The sequence below is a fragment of the Vigna radiata genome, chromosome 1 (genome assembly GCF_000741045.1).
Source record: "Vigna radiata var. radiata cultivar VC1973A chromosome 1, Vradiata_ver6, whole genome shotgun sequence".
In the NCBI taxonomy this organism is placed as follows: Eukaryota; Viridiplantae; Streptophyta; class Magnoliopsida; order Fabales; family Fabaceae; genus Vigna; species Vigna radiata.
Genome location: NC_028351.1, coordinates 12,865,321 through 12,883,958, shown reverse-complemented (window position 1 = coordinate 12,883,958; position 18,638 = coordinate 12,865,321). Strand labels below are relative to the sequence as shown.

Here is an 18,638-nt window from a genome sequence, read left to right as displayed (position 1 = left end):
AAATTTTCTGTGTCATTCCTCAAACTATACCTCAAACTTTCTGTGTCATTCCTCAAACATGTCTGATCCTTCAAACTTTCTGTCTCATTCTTCAAACCATAATCAATATCAATAGATAGCCCCAGCCCCGTGAATTCATTGATCTTCCACAGCAAAGAATAAGAAATTGTGGTGAGAATGAATACGAACAAGGATGAGAATACTACTAGCATTGTAACTTTTTGTGACATTGTTTGTTTTGATCTGTTGTTGTTCCCTTTGAGAAGAGGAAATTGGTTCATTTTGAAAGAGAGAGAAGGGATTAAGGAGATGAACCAAAAATTTAGGTTTTCTCAATCCAAAAGAAGATCAAACTAAATTTATCATTTTTGTTGATTGACACTCTTTGCTTTTAAAACCTACATTAAATTTAAATATTTTGTCATAATATTTTATTATCTTTTTCTCATGTTCCTGTACCTCATAAATTATTTTTGTCACCATATACAATTAATTATTATTTTCTTTTGTATTGTGTGTACAACATAAACAGCAGAGTGGTCAAATAATATTAATTTCAAAATGGTTTAAAAATGGAATTAATTCTTGCAAATGTTTAGTTAGCCCATTGGTTTTGTAGAATTGGGTAATACCACATAGAGGAAAAGAATGAAAACTTTATTCAATATAACACTCTTAGTGTTTTTTTTTTTTTTTTAAGGAATAAAGAAATTACTTTTTGAGTTTTCAAAATTTAATAGTTTTTAAAATTCCCTAATTTTTCTCCTTTAATTAAAATAAAATGGAATTTTTTTTATAGTTTTTCTTTTGGAGAAAAAGACCTGGTGTCATAATCCTTGAATAGAAACAAATCAGTGGGATTTGGGGCAAAATTGATAAGTGGTTTTCGAGGATGTTTACATTTTGGTAAGATTTTAGAAAACTTAATTTACTTTTGGAATTATTTTAAAAATATAAATGATTTCTTTTAATATTCTTACTATGGGCAGATCTTGTGATTTACAAATCTTTACAGAAAATAATTGTTGGATATTTTAAAATTTTAATATAAGCCGTGTTTTTCTTTCTATAATTTACAATGCTCAAATTCGAAATCTTGTTTAAGAAAATTAAGTACAGTATTGTTCATATTAATAACTTTTTGGTATTTATTTTGTTTAATGATATTTAAAAAAAAAGTATTTAGTAACATTTTTGAGTATTAGGAAAATCATTAAAAATAAATCACTGTACATAAATTTGTATGTATTATAACAAGTGTAATATGTTTAGTATACACTTGGTTACACAACATTTACAACATTTTTATTGTTTGCATGATTTTGTCATTAATATAATTAATTAAATAGAAAATCTTTAATCACACGCAAGGACAAATATTAAATGAGCATTAAACAATAATTCTTCCATATAATTTTTCATTAACAATTTAAAATAAATATACAATTTAAGTTAATGCAATAAATACAAGTAAACAATTGTCAATTTGAATCAATCCTTCTATTAAGTATTTGATTTCTAAAATTTTCCTACATTCACTTTTGTATTGTTTCTCTATCATTTTTCTAATGTTATTTTTTTATTACTTTCATTTCATTATTTCTTTTTACATGAGAAAATATATTCATATACTTACTTAAGCTTTTCCGTCTTTATATATGATTTTCCATTTCTTTATTACATAAAAAATATTACGTCACATAGTGACATGATTTAAGGAATATGTGATCCATATAACAACATGATGTCATGACTTTTTTCTATTAAATCACATTTTGTTTTTTATTTTTGTATATTCAACTTCTTAGGATTTTATTATTTTTGATGGACTAAACTTGTTTCTTAGTATTAAAGTCATAATTTTTTATTAGTAGTCTAAATTTATTAACAAATCACTTATACTTATATAACTATAAATAATTAATGTTATTAGATGACAAAGAAATTGACAATCTTAAGATAAAGAAAGACAAGTTTTTTTTTTTTTTTTTTTTATATTTTAAATGTCATCATTCATTCAATGAGTTATATATTGTATGGAATTTTTTCTTTTCACAATTTCAGGAACTCAAATTTGATAGGATTAAATATTGTATTAACTTTATTGACTTAGTTGTTCAATATAATGTCACATTTTACAACTGCTAACTATTCATAAAGCATTGGTTGGTCCCTTCTTTTGGGGTTTTTGTTCAAAATGATTCCATCTTCGGAAAAAAATCATTTAGGTCCCATATTTCATTAAAAGTTGTTCATAATGGTTCTTTTGGCAGACGACGTTAAATTCTTAATGGTGCAGATGCTAACGTGACAAACTTTTATCCAGCTGTTTAAAACTGATCTGACATGGCTTTATGGACTGAAGTAAATTGACATAAATGACTTATAATTGAGGTTAATAAAAGGGGTGGGTTAGGGTTCGTTGAAGTTAGAGTTCTTTCATGTTCCTCAAATTTTCCAGAACTTCCATTTCCAAATATTCTGAGCAACAGGAATGTTTATATGGTTGAATTCTAATAAATCCAAACAAAGAACATTAAACTAAATTATCCCATTTGTTTAAATTGGCCAGAACTTTTCCCTTGCACGCATCTTAATTTCTTATCAAAATCACAATCCATGCCATCGGTTCCAAGACAAACTTCAAATTCAAAGAGACAAATTTCAAAAAACCAATAACTCTCAGGAAAAACTGAGATTTCATATTAGAGAGACAAGAACTCACTTGTAACTCCACAGTGATAGCAAGGCCCTTGCTTGCCCATGTCTCAAACTTTTCCTCAAGTAAAGGGGAAAATATGTAGAAAAAATTGCAGAAAAAAGGGGCAAATAATTCTTTAATAAAAAAGATTTTTTTTTTTAAATACCAGTTTTTTTGAAGGCTTGTATTAGTGGGTATTGAAGGCTTTCTTCTGCAGCAAACCCAGAAAACAGTTTGCAAGAATAAAGGTAGCAGAAGCCAATACACCCAGAAGAGTGAACTTCCGTGCGATGTTGAACTTCCACCTTCAATCAATTAGTAATGGCGTTAGCAGAAATCACCAGAAATGAACAGCAATGGCGTTCTCAGAAATCGCGACAAAAATGGCGTTATTAGGGTTAGGGCTTTTTTAATTAGCCTAATTTTTTCATTTCTTTAATCCTCAATTTTAAAACATTAAAATGTTTTCAGAATGACACGTAAGATCAGTTTTAAACAGCTGGATAAAAGTTTGCCACGCTAGCATCTGCACCGTTAAGAATTTAACGTCGTCTGCCAAAAGGACCATTTTGAACAACTTTTAATGAAATATAGGACCTAAGTGATTTTTTTCCGAAGATGGAATCATTTTGAACAAAAGCCCCAAAAGAAGGGATCAAATGATGTATTAAACCTAAAGCATTTTAATATATACATTTAGTGGTTTTGAGCCATCGTCATATTTTGTTGTTGAATAACACTTACCATCATCTCAATAACTCTTGTTATTTGGCTTATTTTAGGGAAGGCTAGGATGGGGTAGGAGGTTTAGGATCTAAAACCCATTTTAATATAACATAAGATCTTTTAATAATGTACTTTATTTTGTTATCTTTATCGATAATTCTTCAAGGAATTTATGGGTTTGATGATAAAAGACTAACTGATGGAGAAGTTCAAACAATTTTTATGCTTAGGAAAAACAATAGTGAGATGAAAAATAACGAAGATATATACATCTAGCGTGACTCTCTCTAGTCTTCATCGTGCTTGATCATACTTTATAATGTTGACTTAAGCTACCAATGTCTTATGGTTGAACAAGCTTCATCTTATACTTATTTCACAAATAGTGATGTTAGATGTACCAAAAATTGTTTTGTTTTTTCATTATTATAACATAAACACGTTGGGCTTGACTTCTAGATTGAAACATGCATCTTGTCATAGAAAAACTTGTTTAGCCGTAACAAAAGCTAATAAGATTTCACTTTGTGACTTAGGAGTTGGATATATTAAACATGTTTGGAAAGAATAAAACCCCATGTAGTTCTTAAATTTTAAATCAGCTAGATTAAAACAATTATAATGATGTTAAGATGAACTTTCTTTGATTGATTTGTTCCTTACAAGGTTATTATACAAGAGAAATAAAAAGAAAAACTAACTCCATGAAAGAAACTAAGATAAACTCGTGATTTTTCAAGAAAATGTTTTGGCCATGTAATATGAAAAAAGAGCACACCAATTTCTTAGAATCTCTTTACTAAGAATGAGATCAATCAACGGTAAAGGTGTAATTATAAGAACAAACAAAGACATAAAAAATATGGAAGAGAAGAAAGGAATAAAATTTGTCCCTCTCAAAATTGAAAGATAACTACAAGAAGGAAAATCACTACTTAAATTTGAAAAAATCAAGATATGATTCTAGAAAGAAGGAATTACCGTCTTGAACTTACAAAATAGAGAGACAAATTCATTATTATCTTCAATTTAATGTTAAAGTTATGTTACAAATGTGATTTGTATGTTTATATATGCATGTTTAATGTCATTAGGTTCCTTACGTGGGATGTGAAGAGAGTAGGCCTTGTTTAATTGTTGCACATGTATATGCAATTAAGGTCTTGGTTTTCAAAAGTTGTCTTTATGCCCAAATTAGTGTTGTCAAAACGGGTCATCCGACCCGACCCATCACGGGTTGATCACTTAGTGAGCTAACTCAATCCGACTCATTTATTAGCGAGTCAGAAAAATGTGAATCCGACTCGACCATCACGGGTTGATGGGTAAACGAGTTAGCTCACTTAATTACAATTTTTTTAAATAAAAAAAATTACAAACTTTCTATAATTCAAATCTAAACAAATTTTACTTCCAAATTTCACTCCCACATGGGTGTGATAACAATCTAAAAACCGTTATTTTTATACTTAAATTTGATATCAAATCACACCCTTTATGGCTTAGAATGAGCTTAGAATCATGCAAAACACTTTAGTTTGGTTTCAAGAGAGTCAAAATTGGTTTTAGAGATATTATGCTTGTTTTTACATTGTTTTGGCAGGATTTGATGAGAATTGAAAGATGGAAGTGAAGAAGGGAGGACTTAAACTCGAGAAAGGATGAGAAAAGATACAAAAGAAGAGTAAGGTCCACCGCTCAGCGCCAATTCCAGCGCTGAGCGCCAGCTTCGAGGAGGAAGCCACTATTTCACGGCTGAGCGTTGACGCTGAGCATCCTACGATTATGAAACCCAGTGTTGAGCGCCAGGATCCATAGCTGAGCGTCCTGCGATTATGGGGTCTACCGTTGAGCGGTCAAATGAGCGCTGAGCACCTAAATGATGGGTCTGAGCCGAAATTCTGTTACTTTTCTGTGTTATAAATAGCCCCAGTGCGACCCTTAGGGTAATCTTTTGGTAGAGGAAGACTTTAGAGCACCTTCTACACTCCTTGGAAGCGGTTTCTTGGATGCTAAGGCTCCAATTTATCAATTCTAGGGTTTACTCTTTCATCTTTTCCATTAAATCCATCTAGTTTCACCATGTCTATGGTGAACTAAACTCTTTGTTGTTGGGGAACAATGTAATCCTTTTGAAACTCTCTTATATTGAAATCCTTATTTTATTCATATGCTTGTATTATCAATTGTTTGGGTTTTCTTTTCTGATGTTAATGCTTACATCGTTTAACTCATTCAGTGTCATGATATATGATTTTATCGATACAGGAATGGGGAAATCTAGAACTGATAAGAATTCTCTTAATTATGAAATACTGCCTAGGAATATGAATAAGACGGTCAATTGCTTTAAGCTTCTGTGCTTAATGCTTTGGTAATTACTAGGGAGACTAGAAATGGTAAACTAGTAATTGGTAATATGCTCTCTTCGCTGAGGAATCGGGTTTTGATTAATTTAGAAAGTTGCATGACATTGATAATAAAGCGAATTTAATAAGAAAAGTATATATAGGAGGGTGGATAAGGATGAAATTGTAAATCCCAACAAATCCATTCATTCATATCTTTTATCTGCCAATTGATTCAATTTGTATTTGCATGTTTAGATTTAGTTTTGAAATAACATTACAAAATTATTCTTCTTTCAAGTCTTATGCAATCAATTTACATAAAAGATAAGGTCTAAGAGTCCTTTGGGAAACGATATCTGGACTGATTGTCTATTATTACTTTATACGAGTTGGTACACTTCTCAGGGTGTTAACAGGATGTTTAATTAGTTTTGAAAATAGGGAACTTAAATAATTTTTTCAAGAAAAAATAATAAATATATTTTAAAAAAATTAAAATAAATTTTAATAAAATAAAATTGGATAGGTGGGATGGTGGGCCAATCCGGTCCACTACAGGTTCAACCCGGATGAGCCAGGTTTAAAATGAGTCAGGATGAAATTTGACCAACATAAAATAAAAATACAATTTTTTCAAACCCAACCTGACTCGAACCCATGGTGGATCGGGTTGACTCGCGAGTTGTGACCCATTTTTACAGCTTTAGCCCAAACTTAATGTCTTGAATTTTTTTTTCTAAAGAAATAAAATATATATTATATATTTTTATTTACAAAGAAATTACAAGACATATTAAGAGAATTTTTTTCATGTCTTGTGATGTGCATTTTTCTTGTAATTTTCTCTCCATAGTCTTTGAATTGATTAGAAATCTCCTTAGCTTTATTTCTACTATTTTGGTTTCTTAGAAGGTTAAATATGCTTTTAGTCCCTGAAGTTTCACTGATTTTTGGTTTTAGTCCCTGCATGAAACATTGATGGCATTTAGTCCTCGTAGTATGGAAACATGTACGTTTAGTCCCTAATTTTGGACGGCGTTAATTTTTTGGTGAGGTGGCTAACGACATTGCCACCTCACCACTGTCCACTGCCACTTAGGTTTTTTAGGGTCAAATTGGTTTTTTGCAATTGGGGAAAAGTGAGGTTTCTGGAAACATTGCACTGTACTAGAAAGCTCTGGTGGTCGTTCTCGAAGCAAAATTAAGGTTCTTTAGTTTTATCTTCAATCAAGCAAAATTATATTTATACGAAACAAAATTAGAAATCGTAAATGTGGGGTTATTCAAACTGAGATTAGGGTTATTCTCTGCTAGTTTGCGATTTTCTCTGTTTGAATCATAAGTCCAAGCTGCAATGACTTTTCAATGCAGCTTCTGACAAATGCACCATTCCAGACTGATTACATTGGAAAGCCAACTATGAAATTGGAGAAAGTTGCATTTCGAGATGGAACTATAAACAATAGATACAAAAGTGATTTTTAAGTAACAGAAGCAAGACTCTTCGACACTCCATCTTTATTTGTCAGTCTGTCCTAATACTGGGTAGAGGGAGTGAAACTCCTCTGGTGAAATTTGCTGGTTTTATTTTAACAAGGTTGGCTTTTCTCTCCTTGTTAATGAACTAGCTTGGACTTATGATTCAGAAGTGTGTAATTAGAGAAATTCTAACAATAGCCTCTTTCCTATTGTTTGAAATTTGGTCCAAAATCCTATTCAGTGAAGTTCTGATAATCGTGTAGTTTCTGATAAATTTCAACTAATGAGAGTATCGGAGAGATTGTATGTCTAGACTATTATGTTAGAAATTGTATGTTCAGAGTATTATGTTAGAAAGTGTGTTCCCAACTCTCTTCATAATTATATATCATATTGTGGTAAATAATTATATGCTCTTTTATTTCTTAAATATTTTTTCACTCTACTTTAAACCCCTGTTTTCAATCTTTCAATGCCTAATACAACTACATGGTGGTTAAATTGCCCTTCTGCCCCGTGTATTTTTGGTTTCTATTTATTTAGGTTGGAAAAAAAATTATGGAATGTAGGAAGAAAGTTACGAAGGTGAAGGAAAAACTGTCATTTAAAAATTATTCAAGTTGGATCCTGTCGGTTTTCAAAAAAAATATTAACAGATTCCAATTAAACTAATACTAAACTTAAATATTATATTTTAGCTAGAGCATATATTATTTCTTCAGGTTATATATGCTTTACAAAGGAATCATGTTTTGCTTCAATTGATCTCAGCCCTTCGCATCATTGCCTTTGTTGCTTTGCGGTTTTAAGCCACTCATTCGACTTAGCAGGATTTTGTTTCTTCAAGTAAATTTCCTTTAATTTTTAATTATTCATTTATCCCAGACCTGATTGATTAATATGATTAACACCTTTTCTCAGTCAAGCATAGACTCAAGAGTTTGAACAGATAAAATAGAAGATTTTATATTAGAGTTTTGGAATTGAACCAGAGTTTGCAGAACATAATCGTAACATAGGCCTAAGCCCAAACAAGGAGTCTCTAGCATCAAACAAACTTCAGAAATTTAACACACAATAATTTAGAAACTATTGCACATCCTGTTTAAGAAAGCACACTTAACTTCTGTATTATTGTCAAACACACATAACTGTCCTATCAGCCGACAATAAGTGTTCTTTGGATCAACTTGTAAACAAGGAGGAATTAAAGTCGTTGTGATTGCCACTAGTGTATACACATTCTCTGGAAAGGCAGCACACTTAGTGGATAGCACCAACCAAGTTGGACATTTCCAGAAGGTTCTTTCTGAAATTGGGAACTAAACCTATCGCGCAAGCTTTAAGCTAACAATGTCCATTTTCACCTGCATAACAAACCCAAATCGTCGTCACAGAAAAATCTTAATTTGCGTCTCTTTGTTCCCAATTCAACCTCCATGCACAGAACCAATCGCGACTTCCATGAACGAACTAATTGAAGCTTTTGTGTTTTCTCCTTCCTCGAAGAAAACAGAGAAAATCGCAAACCGGCAAAGAAGAACCCTAGTGCAGAGAAGAAAACAGAGAAAAGTGCGAAAACGCTGCAATGCTTCGAGAACGAACACCAAAATGCAATGCTTTGAGAACAACCACCAAAATGCAATGCTTCGAGAAGGACCACCAGAGCTTTCCGGTACAATGCAATGTTTCCAGAAACATCACTTTTCCCCAATTGCAAAAAACCAATTTGATCCTAAAAAACCTAAGTCATTATGTCATCCTAATCTTAATTAATCTGATAACTATCCACACGTGCAAAACCAAAAAACCTCATCTAAAATAATTTAAAATAAAACTACGTGGCAGACAGTGGACAGTGGTGAGGTAATAGTGTTGTTAGCCACTTCACCAAAAAATTAACGCTGAGAATTTTTTTCATGTATTGTGATGTGCATTTTTCTTGTAATTTTCTCTCCGTAGTCTTTGAATTGATTAGAAATCTCCTTAGCTTTATTTCTACTATTTTGGTTTCTTAGAATGTATGACAGAGTTTTCTTGAATTAAGATCACATCATTCTCTCCCCTTTTGAAAATAATTTTTCCTTAAACTTAAAGGACTACATCATAAAAGGATAACTCATTAAGATTTTAACTATGACTTTTATTTGACATAACTATCAAAGCTTGGTATTTACATACTTATTTTCTTCTTTTTTATTTATTTCTAAATCAAATACAAACCAATGTATTTTCAAGATTATGAAATAATTTAAAAATCTTTTAAACTTTTTATAAATCTCATTTTACCAATTTTAACACTTATCTTATTCATTTTATTGCATAAATCATATTTTATCCTCTGATATTTAAAGAATTTAGCAACAGCTTGAGGATATGAACCTGTGTTAGCGCAGCTGGTTTTGTGAATATGCAGAGAAGAAAGATGTATATTGCAGAGGGTAAGGAGAGAATAAAAGAAGAATACTGAAACTGTAAATATTCTGCCACAGTTTCACTTTCATCCATAATCAAAATTTCAAATTATCTTCTCAATATTTACATATTTATACATGAAATGTTATGATTTACAACTAAACAAACGTTCAGGACAGGAAAACACAGGAAGATCGAAGGTTAGAATCATTACTTCTGATAAATGAAAGCAATGTGCAGTACATGTCATGTTAGAAAGGTTGTTTATATTTCTGAATATTTTTTAGTTGTGATGATTTTGAAAACCTCTTTGATGGTAAAGTCTAACATAGAGAATTATGTGAGATGTGAGGTTGTTGATGGAGTAAAGCTCTCAACTCAAGAGGAAAAAGTGCAACACTGTCTTAGATTTGATATTATTACATATATTTGGCCTATTCATGTGGATGGGTTGTGGTCACTAAACATAGATGATTTGTATGTTGTTCATATTTAACTGTCTTATTTGACATTCTGTTTTAGCCAACTATATCTTAGACTAGATGAAGTCTGGTCACACTTATCCATCACATATAAAGTATGATAAAAATTAATAATATTATTATAATCATCTTATAAAATAGTTTTAAAGAAAATAAATAATTCAATTATTAGTTATAATTGAAAAATAAATAATAATTGAAATTGTAAAGATTTAAAAAAAAAATTAAAATATTGTGACAATTTAAAACTTTTAATAGATATTGAAGGATTATAAATAATGATATATTTTTATGATGGTTTTCAATTGTCAAAATATGATAAATATTAAATAATTGTGGCAGTTTTTAATCGTTAAGAATGTTTTCTTTTTCTAGCAAATTTATCAGTATTTAAAAAAAATTGTCACCAAATATGTGTAATTTTAGTGGTTATTTTAATTTTCAGAAGATTTCATTTGTAACGTTTTCTAAAATATGCAATTTTAACATTCAAGAATGCAATATTATTCTTAGTGAACCTACCCAGAAGACTCCATCGGCATGAAAATACATTACTTGAACATGATATCTACCTGCCAACAAGAAAAACAATATATTGATATAGAATGTGTTATAAATATTAAAAATGTGAAATCAACTAAAAATAAATTAATTTTATCATATAATAAATGTAAAACTCATCTAACAAACTCATTTTATAAAATTAAATCAGATTTAAAACTTATTTTTAAATTTACATTAAAATTATTCAAAAATTTATCCTAACAATACTTTTTACTTAAATTTATAACACAGAACGAAACATAAGAAAAAGATATCTTTAAATATAATTATACACTAAAATTAGTGTTTTTCTTTAATAAACATAAATATAAATAAACTAAATGTAACATTCTATTTAATAGTATAAACTACTAAATAAAAGTTATATAAGTGATAACCAACCAGGTGAGACAAACATACAATTATTATATTACACTCATACATAAAATATGTACTAAGTCTAGTAAATTATATACATACTATTAGCTATAGTTTTTCAAATGAAAAAAGATTATACACAACAAAAGTAATCTTAATTATGTTAATGCATATCTTCATATGTTTACACCATTAAAGTGAACATTCTAAACAAGAAGGACAAAAAAGCAAACAAACATAAAAGAAAGGGTGAGCTAATGTACTCAAAAAGGCAATCATACAACATTTAAAGAGATGTTAACACAAATAACATTCACATTGACAAATCCTAAAACATGTAATCATTCATGTTAGACTTAACCATCTATATGCATGTATTGATATCAGACTCTAGTAAGTTATGTACGTGTGGTGGTCTCTACTGCTTTACAAAACCATTGTCAAATGGTTTCATCCTATCACACGAAAAGTTAGTATGTTTCCGTCTTTAGCCAAAGTAAAACTTCTAGACTAGGACCTTTTGTTACTCTCACCACATACCCTACTCTTCTCTACTTGAGATTGAATGGTTATTAGATCAATATAACTTCCAATACGAAATTTATACATCAATACATATATTATTGAAACTGTTACAAGAAACTTCTCCTTGAAATTCCTTTTAAAACATTCACCATAAATGTTCACAACCATGTTATTAATCCATGAAATAATAGAATCCATACTAATTATACATAGAAACCATGGTAAAACAACCTCAAACTAAATCACAAGATCAGAAGATCAGAAAATACAGATTGGCACTCAGAGTGGGGCTTAATGCAAGACCTCTCACATAAGAGAGTGTTAAGCAACAATCTTGGCACCCAACGCTAAACCTTTCGCAAAAATGTGATGCTCAATGGCAGTCTTGAAACTCATCGACAATCATGGTGCTCAACGGTAGTCTTATGTTTAGCGTCATTATTCTCACAAAACATCTCGCTCAACGACGTCATTCTATCACTCAATCACCTAGAATTAAAATTGTTCCAAACCTAAAGTCAAAAGTAGCGTTAAGTATTAGAATGTGGGTTTTTAAGCCTAACTCAACCCCCACAAAACCAACTTGTAAGGTGAGGATTACACCTCACTTATATATTATAAATTGGCCTTATCTCTAGTTGATGTGGGACTTCCAACACTAAGTGGTGCCTTGCCACCGCTCAACACCAAATGCTCACAAAAGTGGTCGCTCTACAGTGGAAAGGGACATTCAGCGGTCTGGACAAAAAGTGCTTCCAAACTTACACAACCAAATTTGCGCTCAGCGTCATGCCAATACCGCTTAATGCCATATAAAATAACAGAATACTTAAAACTGTGATTTGGGAAATAAGGAACCTATTCAGATTATCAAATGGGTATTCATTACTTAGTGTTTAGTTCAAAAACAATTTTCAATCTCAGAGTGCATACCAACTTGCTCAAATAATCAGATCCTAAGTTCTTCAATTCAACACCAATTAAGACAATTTCAAACGAAACACAACCATTGCAACACATTTAGATTACTCGACAATTCAACCACCAATATCAGACGTCCATCAACCTCAAATAGACCAAACATGTAATTTAACATTCTTAAAGCATCTAAAATTCTAAAGCAATGTAATTAGCTTCTCTTATTTGATAAACTTACCAAACATTCAAGAACTCCTAAAACAACTCCAAACACACATAAAACCATTTTTGCTCCTATGAACAACAGAAACACGACCAAGATACATAATTAGGACCAATGATTAACATAGACTCTTATAAAATATTCAGACTTCACATGCAAACTAGAAAAGCTCACATGCACAGACTATGAAAAAAAGTAAAAAATTAACTTACTCTATGTGATGAACCAATCACATAACAGTGAAGAGCTTGCTTCAAAGATAACTTTCTTCAAAAGATGATTAGAAAATTTAATGATAAAAGAAATTTAAAAAGATTATGTAATTATATTTATATTTTGAATTTTAACATTAAAATAATTAAATATCATTATTTAAACCACGTTGCCAGTTCTAAAACACGATTTTTTTAAACTCTGATGTATATATACTAAATCAAATAAAATTAATAGAATTAAAACTTTTATTTTAATGTAATTGTTTTATTATATTAAAAATAAATGTGTTAATATTTATTTTACTTTTGTTATATATATATATATATATATATATATATATATATATATATATATATATATATATATATATATATATATATAATGAAGCAAAGACTTTGATTTGATTTAAATGAACGAGGTTAAACCATGAGATAAATATTCACTATTTGCTGATATATAATATCATTATGCTTTATCATAAGTTCACATGCATGAAAAACATATCTCAAGAGATATCTTGTGTCTGCAGGTTGAACAGGACAAAATACAACGATATGACAGCTTTTGTTGGAGAGGGATTCCTCATATTTGAAGGACCTTATCACAACAAGAAAACTCCAGCAAAGCACCATTCCCCTTTTCTCCTCTCGTTTTACAACATCATTTATCAATCTTAGCTGTCAAAAAATGTTAGGATGGTCCATTCATTTTGTACTTACATAAAGTTTGATGGAGCAAACAAATCAACCACTTCGTACATAAATTATCATAAAGAAACTACTATTTATGAAAACAATATATCACCAACATTTGTTTTTAGATGTGGTTTTATCTATATATGATAAAGATTAGAGGTTAATATATTACTCTTTTTAATACCAAAATGTTCAAATTCACATTATATAATATCATTAGGGTTAAAGTATTATCCATTTTAGAAAACATGTAAATTAATTATCCTTAACTCCTAAATAATAAAAAATATATTAAATTTTATTTGAAAATGAACTGATTCAGTAAGAAAAGTATTAGTTTAGTAAATTGAATTTTCCAAATTAATAGAAAAGGAAAAGGAATATAAGCATGTGACAAGTCCACCAGAAAATTATGAGATGATAAATATTATGGTTAATGATAGGTTTAAAAAGAAGAGAATCTGAAGCAACAAAAATGAATTATTGGACAAAACAAACCATGGTTTTATACAGAATATATTTACAAAAGCTGATTCCCCTATGAGTTTCCTTTATCCCTTCCTCTTCTTTTTCTCCTTTTCCATGAAGTTCCTACATATCGAGCTTGAATGTGGGAACACAACCAAAAAACAAACAGTATCAAACATAAGTAAAGTAGTATGCATAATGTTTCTGATATTTACTGTGACCACAGCACTGTTGAAGATCAATAAATTTAAGGTTGCAATTGGTGATTTGAAGGAGCCAGAAAGGTTTCCCTCAACATCTGTGAAGAAGTGTGACATTTTCAGTGGGGAATGGGTGCCAAATCCTGAAGCACCATACTACACAAACACAACATGTTGGGCAATTCATGAACACCAAAACTGCATGAAACATGGGAGACCTGATTCTGAGTTCATCAAGTGGAGATGGAAGCCAAATGAGTGTGAACTTCCCATCTTCAACCCCTTTCAGTTCCTGGAAATTATGAGGGGAAAATCTATGGCTTTTGTTGGAGATTCCTTAGCCAGAAATCATATGCAGTCTATGATTTGCCTCCTTTCAAGGGTTAGTGTTTCTCCTACTTTTTCAAGACTCAGATTCTAAAACTCTGCTTAAGCTTTGTGGTGTGTTTGATTCATCTTTTAAGAGTCCTAACAATTTTAGTATTATTATTTTGAACTAATGTCATAATTTTACTTTACTTTTTTATTTTTTGTATTGTCCATTTACATAATTTATGGAAAAATATACTTACTCATGTGAATAACCTCTTCAATCATACATATGTTCATTTTTGTTTATGTACTTTTAGAGTCCCCAAGTAACAGATAGTGTTGCAGATAAGAGCTCAGAAAATATAATTTCACTACAACTTGTTAGATTAGCTTATAAAATTGAAATGTTCCCTAATTGTTGGAATACTTTATGCTTTGACATAGTTAGTAACTTAAATCAACTTTAAATTGAAAAAAAAAAAAAAAAAAGAGTAGGATAGAGATATATTTTCATCCAAATATGTTTAAATTGAACTGTAATTTTTTAATAGAAAAAGAAATTGTGTTTTTTCTACAACTTATTGCCAAATATTTTTGCTGTTAAAAGTTCGTCTCTTACCATTAAAAGATTGTCACTAATTGATTGTTAAGTAGGATTAAGTTGTAAAGATATAATTTTCTAATAATTTTTGGTAACTAAATTATAATTGTGGTAAAAGAAATATTTATTGAAGTAATAAGTAAATATAAAATTATGAAAAAACATTCGTACGACACTGTTTCTTTAACATCGGTTTTATTTTATATATAAAAATAATTTAAAATTTTAATTAATTTAAAACTCTTATAATTTTTATTTGAAGATCCATTTTTCGATTTCATTTCTTATTTTAAATTTTGTTCATATTTTTTTTATTAAACCATATTAATTTTTTTATTGTATGTTAAAATATTATTTATCAAGTTTAAAATAAAATAAAATAAGCAAATGTCATATTTGTTAGAAGATGGGTGATGGTTTTGAATTTTTATTTTTACAACTTGTATATGAACTAATTTTAACTTAAATTCATCTTTTCTTTTATTATTTTTTCCCTTTCATAAGTTCTTAATAGAGTTTTTTCCCAAACATATTAAGAGTAATCCTCTTATCTTCTTCATCCTTTGTAGGTGGAGTGGCCCATAGATGTTTCCAACACGAATGAGTTTTCCTTCAAGCAATGGAAGTACTCAAATTACAACTTCACCATGGCTAATTATTGGACACCCCATCTAGTTAGGGCTAAAAAAGTGGATTCAAATAGTGCCCTCTTCAATGTTTACATTGATGAGTTTGATGAAACATGGACAACCCACATTAAAGAGTTTGACTATGTTATTATCAATGGAGGACAATGGTTTTTGGGACCCCTTGTGTTCTATGAGAAACAAAGAGTTGTTGGATGTCAACATTGTGACCTAGACAATATCACTCACTCAAACTTGTACTATGGCTATAGAAAGGTTTATAACACAACATTTAAAACCATCATTAGTTTAGAAAACTTCAAGGGTACCATATTTCTTAGAACATTTTCACCATCTCATTTTGAAAATGGATTGTGGAATAAAGGTGGAAATTGTATGAGAACTAAGCCATTTAGGAGTAATGAAACAAAGTTAGAGGGTTATGATTTAGAGTTACATAAGATTCAATTAGATGAGTTCAGAATTGCCAAGAAAGAAGGAATAAAGAAAGGGTTGAAGTTCATGTTACTTGACACCACACAAGCAATGTTATTGAGACCAGATGGTCACCCCAATAGATATGGCTATTGGCCAAATGAGAATATGACACTATATAATGATTGTGTCCATTGGTGTTTGCCTGGTCCAATAGACACATGGAGTGATTTTTTATTAGAAATGTTGAAAATGGAAAGTGTAACGTCTATAAGTAAAAATATGATTCATTCATAGATAAATTGATAATTTTAGTTAAAAATATAGCATCATTGTAACATTTCACTTTTTTTTTTCTTAATTGTGTGATAAATGTAATTCATATTTTGGATATTATTAATTTTTCGAAATAATATCTTTAATGAGATTAAAAACTAATTAATATCATATTTGCTTTTAAAGCTCACATTTTGCTTGGAATGTGTATTTTTATGTAAACTTTTTTTAATTTTTGTTTGAAAATCATTTAATCTTAGAAATTTGTATGTGTTTAATGCAATCATTCACCATATTGGAAAATTTGAAGATGAAAATACTAAACTGATTTTATTAATCACATAAGAAAATGACATCAAAATGGGTAAAGAAGGCAATAAGGATCAATGAGGAAGTCAAGTTTTTGTAGGTTTACAATACTAGTGAAAAGTACTGTATAACATCATACATTTAATGTTTAAAGAATGAAAAACCAAAGTAAAAAATGACCGGTGATAGTTTTGTAAATAAAACGTCATTATAGATGTTGTTTATAAGGGTCCCTAACATCAATTATGTATTAGACGTCAGTCTCCTCAAATCGGACGTCAAATGGTCTACCAAAAGGACTGAAAAGTCACTGTTCTATTGACATTAGACGTCAACTAAAGGGCCCTCGGCATCTAATAGGAATTGGACATTGGATCTCTTCCCCACAGACGTTGAAAAGGTACGAAAATACCTCATTTTAAGCATTAATACTTTTTTTTTTACGAAGTAGACATTGGATTGGAAGGAGGGCCAACATCTTATAGCAATTAGAAGTCAAGGAGGGGGGTCAACGTCAAATACCCTGTTTTCCACCAACTCCAGAACGCGAGCATCACTTACGCGTTTTCTCTCGCTGCTTTGTCTTCTTCCGTTCACGTTCACCATAGCCATTACAGGTATGTATTTTCTTCACTTTACATCATTTAAAATTATTTTGCACTGATTAAATGTTGTTTAGACCTATTATATTTTTGCACTGATTAAATTTTGTTTTTATTGACTTATGGTGTAGTTTATTGTATGCTAGTTGACGGATAATCTCCATTGCTTGTGCCTAGTCCATTGCTTGTGCCCACTCCATTGCTTATGCCCACTTGTTGGTGGTGGCATACAAAATGCTTTTTCTCTCCATTGCTTGTGCCCGATCTCCATTACTTGAAAACTCTTTCCTTCCACTCTTTCTATGATATCCATGTTCAACCCTTGAAGAAGGTTAGCTTTTTGGTTGGTTATTGGTTATTAGTAATTGTATATGTGATTGGTTATCGGTTATTGGTTATTGGATATGTGAATTTTAGTTTTGAGATATGATTGGTTATTAAAGATATCACTAGTAAAAAAAGCTTTTTAACACGCACAATAGGCTTCAGTTTTGAAAAAAAATCGAAGCATATCAAAATGCGGTGACATTTTCGTATTTTTGTAAACTTATACGTCTCGGTTAAGTGGGAACCAAAGCATAAAGGGTATATTACCTCCGTGAAATGAGCAACTAAGGCCTAAAACCATGCAAACCCCACATGTCTTTTCTATAAATCAGACTTTTCACTTGACAACTTTTTTGAAAAAAAAAAAAAAAAAAAAAAACTTACTACGTTGGTTCTCTTACCACCTAAGACAAAAGACCCTGCAAAATTCCTCTACAACCTCTGATATTCACTAATAGTTCTCTGAAAAGGATAGGGTGTTGCTCCCTGCACCTCTCCAAGTGGGACCTGTACCTCCCCACTATTTTAATTTATTTCAAAAATATTCTACACCTCCCCACAATTTTCTTTTATTCCAAAAATACCCTACACCTCCCCACTATCCTTAACAATCTTTCTCTTTCTCTCTCTATATTATATTAATGGGCATTTACATGACTCATTAATGGAGCATTTACATGACTCAAATTTCAACTTGTGATATATTTTCTTAATTAAATAAGTTTGATTCAATCTTATTTTTGCGCTTGAATATATTTTTTTCTTTTCAAATTACTTAATAAATGGTAAAATTTTGTTCTAAATTTCTAGAAATATGTTTATATATATGT

The 18,638-nt window shown here is 30.2% G+C and overlaps 1 protein-coding gene across 1 annotated transcript; it reads left to right on the top strand.

Moving 5' to 3' along the window:
- Positions 1–14,154: 14,154 nt before the first annotated feature.
- LOC106764385 (protein trichome birefringence-like 19) lies at positions 14,155–16,656 on the top strand. The gene is made up of 2 exons (XM_014648677.2): positions 14,155–14,702; positions 15,803–16,656. Exons 1-2 carry the CDS (start codon positions 14,193–14,195, stop codon positions 16,589–16,591), a joined length of 1,299 nt encoding a protein of 432 aa, XP_014504163.2. The 5' UTR covers positions 14,155–14,192; the 3' UTR covers positions 16,592–16,656.
- Positions 16,657–18,638: the final 1,982 nt, after the last annotated feature.